This window comes from Macaca fascicularis, chromosome 15, assembly GCF_037993035.2.
Source record: "Macaca fascicularis isolate 582-1 chromosome 15, T2T-MFA8v1.1".
In the NCBI taxonomy this organism is placed as follows: domain Eukaryota; kingdom Metazoa; phylum Chordata; class Mammalia; order Primates; family Cercopithecidae; genus Macaca; species Macaca fascicularis.
The window spans coordinates 81,285,805-81,299,472 of record NC_088389.1 but is presented as its reverse complement, the minus strand read 5'-3'; the positions used below and the strand labels follow the sequence as shown (position 1 = coordinate 81,299,472).

Below are 13,668 nucleotides of genomic sequence, written 5' to 3'. Positions count from 1 at the left end.
AGTGTAATTTTCTGTTAAAAACATAGTAAAGTAGGGCCAGGCTGGTGGCTCACGCCTGTAATCCCAGCACTTTGGGAGGCTGAGGTGGGCAGATCACAAGGTCAGGAGTTTGAGACTAGCCTGGCCAATATGGTGAAACCCCATCTCTACTCGAAATACAAAAATCAGCTGGGTGTGGTGGCGGGCACCTGTAGTCCCACCCATTCGGGAGGCTGAGGTGGGAGAATCACTTGAACCCAGGAGGCAGAGGTTGCAGTGAGCTGAGATTGTACCACTGCACACCAGCCTGGGTGACAGAGCGAGACTCCGTCTAAAAAAAAAAAAAAAAAGTAGAAAAGTAGAATAAATATATTATCAGTATTCGTTTCATATATAAAGTTGATACAGAATATTGGAAGCTTGTACTCAGAGTTGTTAGTATTGTTGACAGGTTTATACTAAATTAAATAATCTCTCCTTTCACACTTGGATTTTCTATAATCAAGAGAATGCATCATTTAGATGATGGGGTAACGTGCACACTGTGACTAAGGAAAAGCTTTTCTCTGTAAGGCTAACTAGCTACTAAAATAGCAACAGAACCTGGCCTTTTTTTTTTTTTTTTTTTTTGAGACAGAGTCTCACTCTGTTGCCCAGGCTGGAGTGCAATAGCATGATCTCGGCTCAATGCAACCTCCTCCTCCCAGATTCAAGTGATTCTCCTATCTCAGCCTCCCATGTAGCTGGAATTACAGGCACATGCCATTGCACCTGGCTAACTTTTGTATTTTTTTAGTGGAGATGGGGTTATACCATGTTAGCGAGGCTGGTCTTGAAGTAGTGATCCACCCACCTTGGCCTCTCAAAGCGCTGGGATTACAGGCATGAGCCACCGAGCAAGGCCAGAACTTGGCCTCTTTAACACAGTACTTTAATAGGCTGACTAGCCAAATCCTATGTTCAGGGTTAACAATATGCCTTCAACATTTCTAGTGATAATATTCAGACAAGGATAGAATAAATAAGCCAATGGTAAAGATGCCCTAATAATTTGCCCTTAATTAAGATGATTCTTATTACAGAAGTGCCACTGCTGTCTCAGAGTCCAGTTGCTTGGCATTTATTTGCAAGCATTCAGATGCCAATTCCCAGGGGATTGGGAGGTTCAGACCCTGGCAGCCTGAACCATATCAATCACATAAACAAAAGGTTTGATTTATAAATCAGAATGTCAATATCTTATAGGGAGAATTGACAATTTGCTAAAAGACTATACTCCTTGTCACTCAATCTGTCCACCCTTTTCTGAGAAGGAAGCCTAATGCAGTGCTTAGCAGGAACTCTAGTTGCCTAAATATCTGAGTTGCTAGCCAAACAAGAAATGGATCTGAGATTAGAATATTATTGCAGAAAGGTGAAAGGGGATGTACCGCCAAGTGTTTTTGATTGCAAGCAAGAGAAAGCAGTGTTGCCTGAGTGAACAAAGGGGAATTTATGGGAAAGGCATTGGGAGCTGAACTGTCAGGACCCTGGAGAACCGGGCTTGGACACATCGAGGAAGTAGTAACCATAACCACTGAACAATCTGGTCAGCCAGTTTCCCAGTCTTTTTGACCCTCTGCTGGACCTAGCTTTCAAAATTTAATCAGGCTTTTAAAACTGCAATTAGCCCATATCTAGCAAGTATTTGTATTATCTGTGAAGAGTTATAAAGACACTGCACTCAAAGAGGTAAGCAAACATCAGAGACTATATATGCATGTCTACAGTACATATTCGACCAAATACAACACAATCAGGGCTGAGGCCTCAAAAATAAAGAGGGGACATGAGGGTAAAAGGATGGGGAAAGACTTCAAAGGAAAAACACTGCAAATGGGCACTGGAGGTGGCAGGATTTTGTGGAGAAATTAGAACTATTTCAAACTGGAATGGAAATAGTGACCATGGTACAGATATAAGAGTCTGACATGAGTCACCCACTTGGTTAAGCCTTTTCTTCTCCTCTGTGATTGGGTTAAAAGGGTTTAGCTAGGTGACAAGGAAGTTTTTGCAGGGAGAGGCCCCTGTACTTTGGAGGGAGGAGGGCTATATGGGAGAGAAGGAAAGGTGGGGAAGGTGGCCATCCCTGGCAGAAAGACCACACATCCACTTGAAAAGAGGTTAAAAAAAAAAAAAAAAGCTTCTCTCTGTGTATCTGTTGGAAAGTGGGTGGTAGATGACAAAACTGGAAGCAAGGAAACAAAGATGGTCTTTCCCTTGCTTTCTACTCTCTAGGAAAGGGCATGTTAGCCCTGCCCTAGCTGGGTAGGGGGTTCAATGCTACTGGTCGCATCCAAAGGCACAAAATCTTACGTTAAGTGCCACTCACCCTGAAACAACTGTCTGGGTCATGCACAATCAAGGTTTTAGTATCTGGTGAAGGCTTTTGAACATCAGATCCAATGTGGTCAGAAGAAAGCATCAGTGTCAATGATACAATGGTTCATTCTTTTATTCATTCATTCATTCATTCATTCCTTTTCTATTTATTAACACTGACTGGAGGCTCTACCCTGAATTGAGGCTAAAGGCTAGAGTAGAAAAAGTAAGGATAAGTCACTTCCTTTCATTGCCTCTGTTTTCTCATCTCTAAAATAAGAAGTTGGAGTTTAATGCCTTTGCTTTGCAATGTCTCTTGTGCTTAATGAGCTTACACATGAAGTCAGGGGTAGTTTGCCCCGGTATGAGCCAGAGGCACAGTGACAGGGGTTGAAGCTCAGAAAGATGAATGCTGCTGCTTTTCCTCTGCCTCCTTGAAGCTAGGGACCCTCTGAAAGGTGCCAGGGATGCAGCAGCTCTATGCAAATGAGAGGTCTGGTATTTGCCGGAAGCTTTAACATAATGCAAGGAGAAATAGTGCATGAATGATGTGATGGGATTATTGCTGACCACAAATTTACTGCCCAATTAGTGAGCTGGTATTGTGTGGGGGTTTCATTTAATTGGGACTTTCCTGAGTGGATCTAGGCTTATTTACATTTTACATTGATTTTTATCTTGGGAGACTAGGGCAGCATGCTGAATTACAACAACCTTTTACCAAACAAAGCTCTTCCTCATTGACTTTTGATTCCCCTTTCTCTGCATTTCTCTCCAAAGCCTCTATTGAAGATTCTTTGCAACCAAAGACAGCATCCATGTTTAGAATTGCTCAGTGTCTGGGGTATTTACTCCTCTGTATTCAAGTAACAATAAATGTCCATAGGAAGATTTTTTCAAATTACTGGTCTGGAAATCCCTTGGGATTCAAGGTCCAGCCCACACATGTCTTGATACCTTCCCTTCTGAGTCCCAGCATCTCCTACCATGATGCTTGCTAGTACGAGGAGCTTAACACATTTCTTCAAAGGTGACATCTCAAAGGTCTTTAAAGGCATAAATTGTGGCTTCAATATAAATGCTGGCTTTAGATGATATATCAGTCCGTTTTTACGCTGCTGATAAAGACATACCCGAAACTGGGCAATTTACAAAAGAAAGAAGTTTAACTGGACTCACAGTTCCACGTGGCTGGGGAGGCCTGACAATCATGGCAGAAAGTGAAAGGCACCTCTCACATGGCAGCAGACAAGAGAAGAGAGCTTGTGCAGGGAAACTCCCGTTTTAAAAACCATCAGATCTCGTGAGACTCATTCACTATCACGAGAACAGTGTAGGAAAGATCCACCCCCATAATTCAATCACTTCCACTGGGTTCCTCCCACGACACATGGAAACTGTGAGAATTACAATTCTAGATGAGATTTGGGTGGGGACACAGCCAAACCATATCAGATGAGGTGCAGAGGATGCCTGGGAGACTGAATCAATGGTTTCCAAAGGATTTAATGCCCTTAAGTCGTTTTTTTCTCCCAAGGTAGTTTCTTTGAAGTTAAGCAGCATGAGACTTTAAGTTGGTGGATGAAGAACCAGGGAAAGATAGAAGCTGCCTTTTGTATAATGTAGGGCTCAGTTAAGTATTCAAAGTTCCAAGGAGGCGATTCAGGCCCCCATTTCACATCTTTCTTGGTTAGAGAGCAGAGCTCCTATCCATCCCAGGCCCTTCCACTTTGTAGATCAGTTGCTCTATCTTTTGGCAGCTTCATCCAAGATCTATCTTATGAAAACGTTTCATTGTTCAGATCAGGGACCCGGTAGTAAAAATTAACTATAAAATGCTTTTTTTTTTCTATTATGCAAGTAATTGGTAGCCTTTTAAAAATTGGAAACATAGAGAAAAAAGTTTATTCCTAACAACCAGAGCCTCAGTGGATTAAAATTACTCATGTTTCTCACTGATGCTACATGCCCATTGAACATCAGCTGGGGACTCTGCCCTGCTTTAGTCTCACTCTGGATCCTGGCTGGCAGACCACAGCTTTTTAGAATATTATGGCAGAGGAAAAGAGAGCTTTGCAGCATCTCATACTCACATCTCATATTGCTTCTGCAGAAGTGATAGTCACTTTTCCTTCTAACCCTCTAGTCAAAACTTGTAACCATGTCTCCACTTAACAAGAGGTTTGGAAAGTGCAATTCTGCCATGTAGGGAAAGGTATATGAACAGCGGTAAGGGCTACCACACGGAGAATAGCTCCTTTCATCTGCCTCTCTCTGCAGCCCGTGTCCCTAGTCCATACGCTTTACTGCCCCAGTGCCCACCACTGCTTGACTCTGCTTTTGTGTGTGTCAGTTCACATTATCAATAAGGACCATGACTGGTAGCTCTATGGATGGAGGACCCTTTTGTATCAGGTGTTCACCCTGTGCCCAAGCTGCAGTGCCTAGAAGAGTCGGGGTGGGTCTGTGGTTCCTATCAGACGGCAGGAGTTGTGGAGACAGGGAAAGTATTTCTAGGACTCCCATTTGGCCTTTCTGTCTCTACGCATCCTTGGCAATTTCTGCCATCTTGGCTTCTCCTTCTTATCACGTTGGTCCACATACGGGGACAGCGTCTAAGTTTTTTCTGACCAGCTCCTCAGTCCTAGAAAAACCAGATTTGGTTAAGTACCGGAGCACAGAAGGCATTTGGTGCTGCTCTGCTCCCAAGTCATCTATCAGTTTCACTTTAGCCAGTCATGCCTCCTTAGTTACATATGAAGTATCTATATATAACTTCGTATCATGCTTTTTCACATTATATTTTGATTTTTATCGGATCAGAAACCCTAAATCCACAAGCATAACACCAAGTTCACATTTGGGCTTTTTCATTTCTGTAACCAGATGATTAAACGCTAGTTTGTAGTAAGACTTCAATTCAATTCTATTTATCTGTCCAGGCTTAAGGGTTCCTGTTCTTCTTTTTAAGTCATTAAATTGTATCAGACAAGGGGGAAAAACCGTGTGTGGCTTTCCCTAAGGTAAGATAGGCTTAAGGGATATTGAAACTAGGGCAGAGAAATGTTTTCTGTGACCAACCAGTCACGGCAAGGCATAGAAGGAGCAATGACTTATTCATTAGTCCAGAAAGAAGGCCAGTCCTTTTCGGGCTGCGGCTGCAGAGAGGCCAGGCTCAAAGGGGAGGAGAGCCGTCTGCAGGCAGCGCCGCCGCGGCCACCTGGAAGCCCAGCAAGTCACCTGAGTCGTGCGGGTGCCTGCGCTGCCAATCTGCAGCGACCCGTCCGCAGCCCCCGGGGGCAGGAACACCAGCCCCGGGACAGGAGGACGTCCTCGGCCCGCTGACTGGGGATCCACCCGCGGGTGCCGCTGAGCCACATCCTCGCAGCGGGCGCCGGAGCCCAGGTACCGCGCGCCACAGCACCTGCCCGGGCGTTCCCGCGCTTGGGGCGGGGCTTCCCGCGTCCCCTTTAAGAGGCCGCGTCACCCGCCCTTGACGTCAGAGTGTCTCTCCGCACGAGCCCGCGTCCTGCTAGGCTCCGCGCCCTCGCGCCCACAGCCCCGGCGGCGGCACGACCAGCGGCGGCCAGGCGAGCGCGCCGCCCCGCTCGGCCCTCCCGTCCCGCCCCGCCGCCTCCCTCCCGCACCGCAGCCGCCAGCGCGGCCTCCTGCACCATGTCGGTGGCCGGGCTTAAGAAGCAGTTCCACAAAGCCACTCAGGTAAGGCGCGTGGCAGGTGCGTCCCGGGGCAGTCCGGGGCGAAGCTGCGAGGGGGGCGCTCGGCGCTGGCCGTCCGGCGGTAGCTTGGGGACCTCGGCACCGCGCCTCGCCCGCGCCGGCCGCGCCCCGCCTCGCAAGCCAAGGCGGCGGCTCGGGGCATCCCCAGGCTGGGCGTCCGCCCTCGGTTCCCCACCCCCGGCTTGGTGCGCGCTGCCTGCCCGCGGGTCCGCGGCGTCCCGCCTGGTTGCGCCGCTTGCCGCCCCCGCATCACCTCGCGCCCGTGTTGCAGGAAGGGGACCGCGGCTGCACTGCTGCCCGGGCGGCGCGGCGGGGATTATGTAAAGTCGCCTTTTCCCGGGTGACCTTGCGGAGTCGGTGCGCCCGGCTGTCCCGGGATGTGTTGGCGTGAGCGGTGACCGCACTGGGGGTGGCGGCGCGGAGGCCGGCGGTCTGCGCTCCTTTCCCTTCTGTGGTCAGAACCCTCCTTCCCCGCCGCCCGCAGGCTCCAGAGGAACGGAAGGCTGGGGGCTTCCTTTGGAGACTCGCATACATTAACTTTTCCCCGGAGAACTCGGTCGTCAAACTCCTTTGAGGCCAGGGCATGACCACAGTCTGCGGGTCTTAAATATTTCCCTTCAGCAACCAAATTGTTGAAGACTTAAAATCATCATGTATTTTAAATCGTTTTTAATGAACATTTGACATCGTGGATGTGCCCATTTTTCTTTATGGGGTTAATAGGTTGTGACTGTAATAAAACTAATTAATTTAGATTCTAATAATTAAAATCATTGGACTCGAAGAATTTTACATAGGGACAATTAAGCGAATACTTATGCTGTGACCTATTTCTTACATAATGTGTGTGATTACTAATTTTTTGTCTTTCCGAAACAGGTTCAAATTTACGGGATCTTTAGCTAAGGATTTTGATGACTTACCTCGAAATGTTTTTCATAATTTAGTGTTAAATAGTTTTTCATAGGTTAGCCTTAATTCATGAGCTTTCTCATAATTTCTCGGAAGTAGTGAGGTTTTTCCTGGGCTACCCCAGTGGCAGCCCTGTTATGAACCACATCCAGAAAAGGTGAGGGTTGTGTTTTACAGAACCTTGGTTAACTTAGGGTGACAGATGTAGCGTGAAATTCACATCGTGTGTGTGTTTCCACGCATGTGCATCATCTTCATCACATAGACTTGCCTTTATAGAATCAATTATACCTGTCAACTTAGGAAATCAGGAAAAGTAAGACTATTTAAAAATATTTCCTAATGTAATTATTTTTGCTTTTCTATTACAATTGGAGTTATGTGTGACCTCTCTGCCAGACATGTTTATGAAAGTAAGTGCTTTGTTTGTTGATGTAGTTTGGAAGGCTTCTAATAACTTTATACTGCAAGTTCTTTCGGATTTACAGAACCAAGCATATGTGCTGCCCAGGAATTCTCTGGAAAGACTTCTTCGATATTACTAACCTTTTTGATTGCTCAGTTGGTCACTTCTCTATAGCATACCTCAACAATACTGCGTTTACCAACACGACGTCTTTTTTCCACTTTGATTCCATAGATTTCTTTTGCAAAGCTTAGTGCCCTCAAAGGCAATTAAAAGTCCTGGCTTTGGAGTGGGAAAGGCTAAGGTTTGAATCCTGCCTCTACTGCCTCTGACCTTGAGAGAGTATTTAACTTCTGAATCTGTCCTTGCTAAAGTGATAATTTCCATTTCTCAGGGTTGAGGTGAAGAGAAACGAGTGTGTAGAACACACGTAGAAAGTGTTCAATAAATGATAGTTGTTGACATTAAGGATATTTTTATTAGTATAAAATACTACCCCTTATGCTATGAAGAAGTTACCCAAGCTAGACTTTTTAGTTTTTCCAACTTAAAAAATAATTAGAAGGCTCCATTTCAGCTAAAGCTTGAAGTTCTATGTAGCTCTAAAGTGTAGAAAAAATAATTTGAACTGTGTTAGGAAAGAAATTAAAAGGTTGGAGAAGGTCAGCGTGTGATGCGATACAGTTACTATTTATCACACCGAATCCAAATGCAGAATCACTGCGTCATTGTCTTCCTTTTACTGAAAAGCCTTTTATTTGAAAGGTGAAGCAGCACGTGATCTCTTTTCCATAATTTAGTGTAGCACACTCTTAGAAAGTCTAAGGCACAGGTTACTGTTCTGTGCATATGTATACTTAGGAGGGTATGTAATATCTGTGTTAATGTTTGCATGTGACAAAAAAATTACAGAAATAGTCCTGTCCTACTTTTTTAGCGATTTTTTTCCATGCAGGTCCGTGAACCTGATGTTATCTACAGAGAAGCTTTAGACCTAGAATTACTTCCTTTTGAGAACTGATGTGCTGGATAATATAGCCTGGGTTGGTTGGTTTGTTTATTTATTTGAGACAGAGTTTCGCTTCTGTCGCCCAGGCTGGAGTGCAATGGCGTGATCTCAGCGTACTGCAACCTCTGCCTCCTGTGTTCAGGCAATTCTCTTGCCTCAGCCTCCCGAGTAGCTGGGATTATAGGCATCTGCCACCACACCCATCTAATTTTTGTATTTTTAGTAGAGACAAGGTTTAGCCATGTTAACCAGGCTGGTCTTGAACTCCTGACCTCAGGTGATCTGCCCACCTTGATTACAGGCTGAGCCACCGCACCTAGCCCGTAGTCTGGGTTTATAAGTGGAAGGAGTCTGTTCAGGCAAACGTTTCTTTCTATGGAATTGAGCTTTTTTGCTTGTGTTAGTAAGGGATGATATTTATGTTAATAAAAGTATATTGTTTGTACTTGGAATTTCTGATTAAATGTGTTACAACTGTTGTCTTATATTAAAATTGATTATTTCTACCTTGTTGCTGACAGTTATTTTCAATATATTTACGATTTGGAGGTAAAAAATGCTTTTGCCGAGTAAAATTTATTAGAGGAGAAAATCCTTTCCGCATGAAAATATATAAAGATACAAAAAATTGATCATCTTATTTTCATATACTTCATTACTTAATTGCTCATAAAGATTATTCTTTTTTACTGTAAAAAAGGGCAAATGATCTTGTGTTGCTCTTTTAGTGAGTTTTATTCATATTGAGATTTCATTTTACAAAAGTCACGTCAATTTTTTTTCACTTGCTTTAAACTGGCAGCAACTTAGTTAAAAATAGCTGTTTCCAGTGAACATGAAGCTCCTACAAAATCTGTACTTTTAAAAATTCACTCTATCGTGCATATGATGTGTACACATTTGGCTTTATAATAACATCTAAAAGTCTATTATAAAGTAAAATATATTAGGTCATTTTATGATTTTGCTGGAGCTGCTGTAACAAAGTACTACAAACTGAGTGGTTTCAACAACAGAAATGTATTGTTTCCCACTCCTTGAGATAAGCACACTTGAAGTCTGAGACCAAAGTGCCAGTAGAGCCATGAGCCCTCTGAAGTATGAGACAGGATCTGTTCCAGGCTACTTTCTTAGCTCTTGTGCTTTGTTGGGAATCTTTGGGCTTCCTTGGCTTGTAGATACGTCACCTTGGTCTCTGCCTTCACGTTCACATGACATTCTCCCTGTGTGTGTCTCAGTGTCCAAATTTCCCCATTTTGTAAGGACCTCAGTCATATAGGGTTGGGCAAGACCATCCTACTCCCAGTATGAGTTTATCTTAAATAATTACATCTGCAATGCCCAGCCGGGTGCGGTGGCTCACGCCTGTAATCCCAGTACTTTGGGAGGCTGAGGCAGGCGGATCACGAGGTCAGGAGATCGAGACCATCCTGGCTAACACAGTGAAACCCCATATCTACTAAAAATACAAAAAATTAGCCGGGTGTGGTGGCGGGCACCTGTAGTCCCAGCTACTCAGGAGGCTGAGGCCGGAGAATGGCGTGAACCCGGAGGGCAGAGCTTGCAGTGAGCTGAGATCGCGCCACTGCACTCCAGCATGGGCAACAGAGTGAGACTCCCTCTCAAAAAAAAGAAAAAATTACATCTGCAATGCCCCTATTTCCAAATAAGGTTGTATTGTGAGCTACTGTAATTAGGACTTTAATATGAATTTTGGGAGGAGCACAGTTCAATCCATAAGTCATTATTTGCCTAAAAGGATTAACCACACTATTCTATATTTGATTCAACATCTAAGAGGACAATTCAGCCTGTAAATAACATATAATTTTCTATTGCATCAAAAAGATATACTTTCTTCTTTTTTAATGAGTTGGTTAGTATATTGCTAAGGTCTGATTGTGTCCCCCTAAAATATATGTGTTGAAGCTTGACTGCCAATGTGACAGTATTAAGAAATGGGGCCTTTAGGAGGTGACTAAGTCATGAGAGCACTCATGATTGAGTCATGAATGGGATTAGTGCTCTCTTAAAAGAGGTTGAAAGGGTCACCCTGTCCCCTTCCACCGTGTGAAGGTTTAGCAACAAGGTACCATCTTTGAAGCAGAGGGTGGGCGCACACCAGGCACAGATCTGCTAGTGCCTTCATCTTGGACTCCTAGCCTCCCAAACTGTGAGAAGCAAATTTATGTTATTTATAAATTACCCCATCTAAGGTATTTTGTTAGTAGCCTGAACAGACTAAGACAGAAATATACCTATAATAAACTGTGTTTTCTGATTTTTTTAAATGATAAAATTAATTTGGGTAGTCTGGGTTTTATGATACAGTCTGGTATGTGCTTATTTGTCACACTTGGATTCCATAACTGGGAAAATTTCATTATGTTTGTGTTCTGTGTCTTTTTGTTTTACCTAATTTCCTCATTGAGAATGCTGTATTTTATATAGATGCTTTGCTCAGGAGACCATTACATAAATCTTTTCATGCATTTGTTGATTTGGTGAAATGTTAAACTTGCTAAGATATTGGATTAAATAGCTAATTAGTTATGACTTTATATCAGTGAGGTTTTCAGTTTTTTAATTGCCTCTAATCAGTCAACTCTCTGCTGCCTTTAAAATCTTGGCTGTGGCTTGTTGCTTGACCCAGGATTTCTACACCCGTACCCTATCAGATTCTTAGCCAGTAGTCTCTAATAGGCTGCAAGGGGCCTATATATTTTATAAAATTATAAGTCACATTTTATACATGCATTTTTCTGAGGGAGAATGTCCTTAGCCTATCACCACATTCTTAAATAAATTCCTAATTGCTGCCCCTCCCTCCTCCCAAAAAGTAAAAATACGGTGGGGCGTGGTGGCTCACTCCTATAGTCCCAACACTTTGGGAGGCCAAGGCGGTTGGATCACTTGAGGTCAGGAGTTCAAAACCGGCTTGATCAGTGCAGTGAAACCTCGTCTCTACTAAAAATACAAAAAGATTAGCTGGGCGTCATGGCAGATGCCTGTAATCCCAGCTACCCAGGAGGCTGAGGCAGGAGAATTGCCTAAACCCAGGAGGCGGAGGTTGCAGTGAGCCAGGATGGTGCCACTGCACTCCAGCCTGGGCAATAGAGTGAGACTCCATCTCAAAAATAAATAAATGAATAAATTCATCATGTCATCAGGAGAAAGTGAGTGTTTCTTACAATACCATCACTCCCGTTCTGTTACTGGGCTTTAGGATGCCTGATCAAAATGCAGCCTTCTCTGCATTAGTTTTAGCAGCAATCAAATATAAAAAACCTTTCCAGAGGTGTCAGGATTGAATGAGATAATGCTTGTGAGAGTGCCATGCTTGCATAATAAGGATCACTTGAACCATGTAAAACAAAATGTTAATGAGCTTGAAGTCATCGATACGATGATACACTGGCACATGGGCCTGTGGGGTATATGAAAAGAAAATGGTGACTGAAAATGATTTCCCTTTAGACTGAGAGTCCTCTTGATTGAAGTTTGTGTTGTTGAAACAGTTGTATTTTTGCAGGCTTTTTTCCTGTAGTAATTCTTTAATGTTTTAAATTGAGTTTATATGAATTTTGGTTTCAGTCTACTTGGAAAATTTTAAAGTAGCCTGCAAATTAATTAGAAGTGCCCTAAAAAATGGCAAGACTTGGTTGGGGCAAATGGTGACTGTTTTGAGACAGATGTCATGGTGGAAGGGAGAGGTTTAATATTCAGTGGAGGGGAGCTGAAGCTTGCAGAGCAAATTCCATTCTGCCAGGCTTCTTGTGCTGCATACAGAGTCTCAGGGCGTCAAGCAACCCGAGGGCTTTCTTCAGAGGAGTAGCTTAAGGCAGCGGAGAGAGAAGGGCAGCACACACTGACGAATGAATAATGAGAATTAGGTGAGGAGATGGAGTTTAGGAACTGCTTCAAACTTTAAGGTGGATTCCTGGTGGGCCTTTCTAGGGATGAGCAATTCTTCTGAATTTAAGGCCAGATAGGGGAGACGCTAAGTGGGTAAGAAGTCAGTGGATTTTTTGGCCTCCTTTTTTCTCTTTTTGTTCTTTTACTCCTTTGTCCTGTATTCTTTTAGGTAATGGTCAGTGAGGTGTAGCCACAAGAGGGGACACTGGAGAGGCTCAAGAAAACAGAGTTTATTATACTCACGGGTCTTAGAATGACAGTAGCACTGTATAGGAGGATAGGAGGGGGACACATGTCAGGTGGAGGTAACAGCTCTGAGAGCAGGATCACCTAAGCAGGTGGGAAACAGGTGGGAGCAGAGAGAGCAAGGACTGTGGGCCAGTGCCTTTACTAGTGGTCTCGGTGCAGTTCACAGGAAAAGGTGGGGGGGGATTTCACTGGTGCATTTTGGTGCATTTGGTGCATTTGCATTGGTGCATTGGTAGGTCGTGGTCAAAAGAAGACAGAGTTGAACTTGTGGTACGGGCCAACCTTATCAAACTTGTGCACCTGGTTACCTGGGTAGGGTGTTCACAGTTAGTGTATGTGGGAAGGAATGTTGAGACAGCAGTAGACAAACTATGAAGTTTTGAACCTTTGTAATACAACTCTTCTCAGTGTTTTTGGTTTAGAATTTCTTTGTTTCCATAAACACTTAAGGAGCCCAAAAGCTTAAGAATGATGCACATGGTATCTGATGGATAATAAAGACTAAAAAGAGAGCTATAACTATACTTATTAAAATACCATGATTGTGAGACCCTGCCAAGTCTTTTATGTTCTACCAGCAAAATATTTTCATGCTGTACTAAATCATTAGCTGATGAAAAATGCTTCAGGAAATAACTTCACTATTTATGAAGGTTTTACATTTAGTACAACTTCTAAATGCCAAATATGATGTTGTAGTTGCTCTACCCTAATCTCCCTCCCCACCGGGTCAAATTGTATATAGTAGGGATGAATATGGAGAAGCTGTCAGTAATACTTGTGAAGAACCCACAGCTCCATGGAGGTTTGCTTGGGTACTTAGGACACTGAAGGACCTCTAGGCAGTGTTTTCTGGATCCTTTTGAATTATGATATATACAAAAAATAGAAATATCTTTTTTATAGTTCAAACTAACCTTTCCCCATAGATATTAATGGAAACAGTTTTATAATGCTGAGAAATATCTCAATATCAAGGTATATATTAGTCTGTTCTCATGCTGCTAATAAAGACATACCAGAGACTGGGTAATTTATAAAGGAAAGAGGTTTAATTGACTCACAGTTCTGCATGGCTGGGGAGGTCTCAGGAAACTTA

General features: G+C 43.5%; 1 protein-coding gene across 3 annotated transcripts in view; it reads left to right on the top strand.

The window, feature by feature from the left end:
* The first annotated feature begins 5,481 nt into the window (after positions 1-5,481).
* Positions 5,482-13,668, top strand: part of SH3GL2 (SH3 domain containing GRB2 like 2, endophilin A1) — a 232,440-nt gene continuing 224,253 nt past the window's right edge. For 2 of the 3 annotated variants that reach the window (XM_015437118.4, XM_045373289.3), the window contains exon 1: positions 5,839-6,060. In XM_015437118.4, the coding sequence (XP_015292604.1) occupies positions 6,016-6,060 (45 nt within the window). In that variant the 5' untranslated portion in view covers positions 5,839-6,015. Of the gene's footprint in view, positions 5,746-5,838; positions 6,061-13,668 lie in introns of those variants that run through there. The other variant, XM_065530483.2, reaches the window with a different exon arrangement.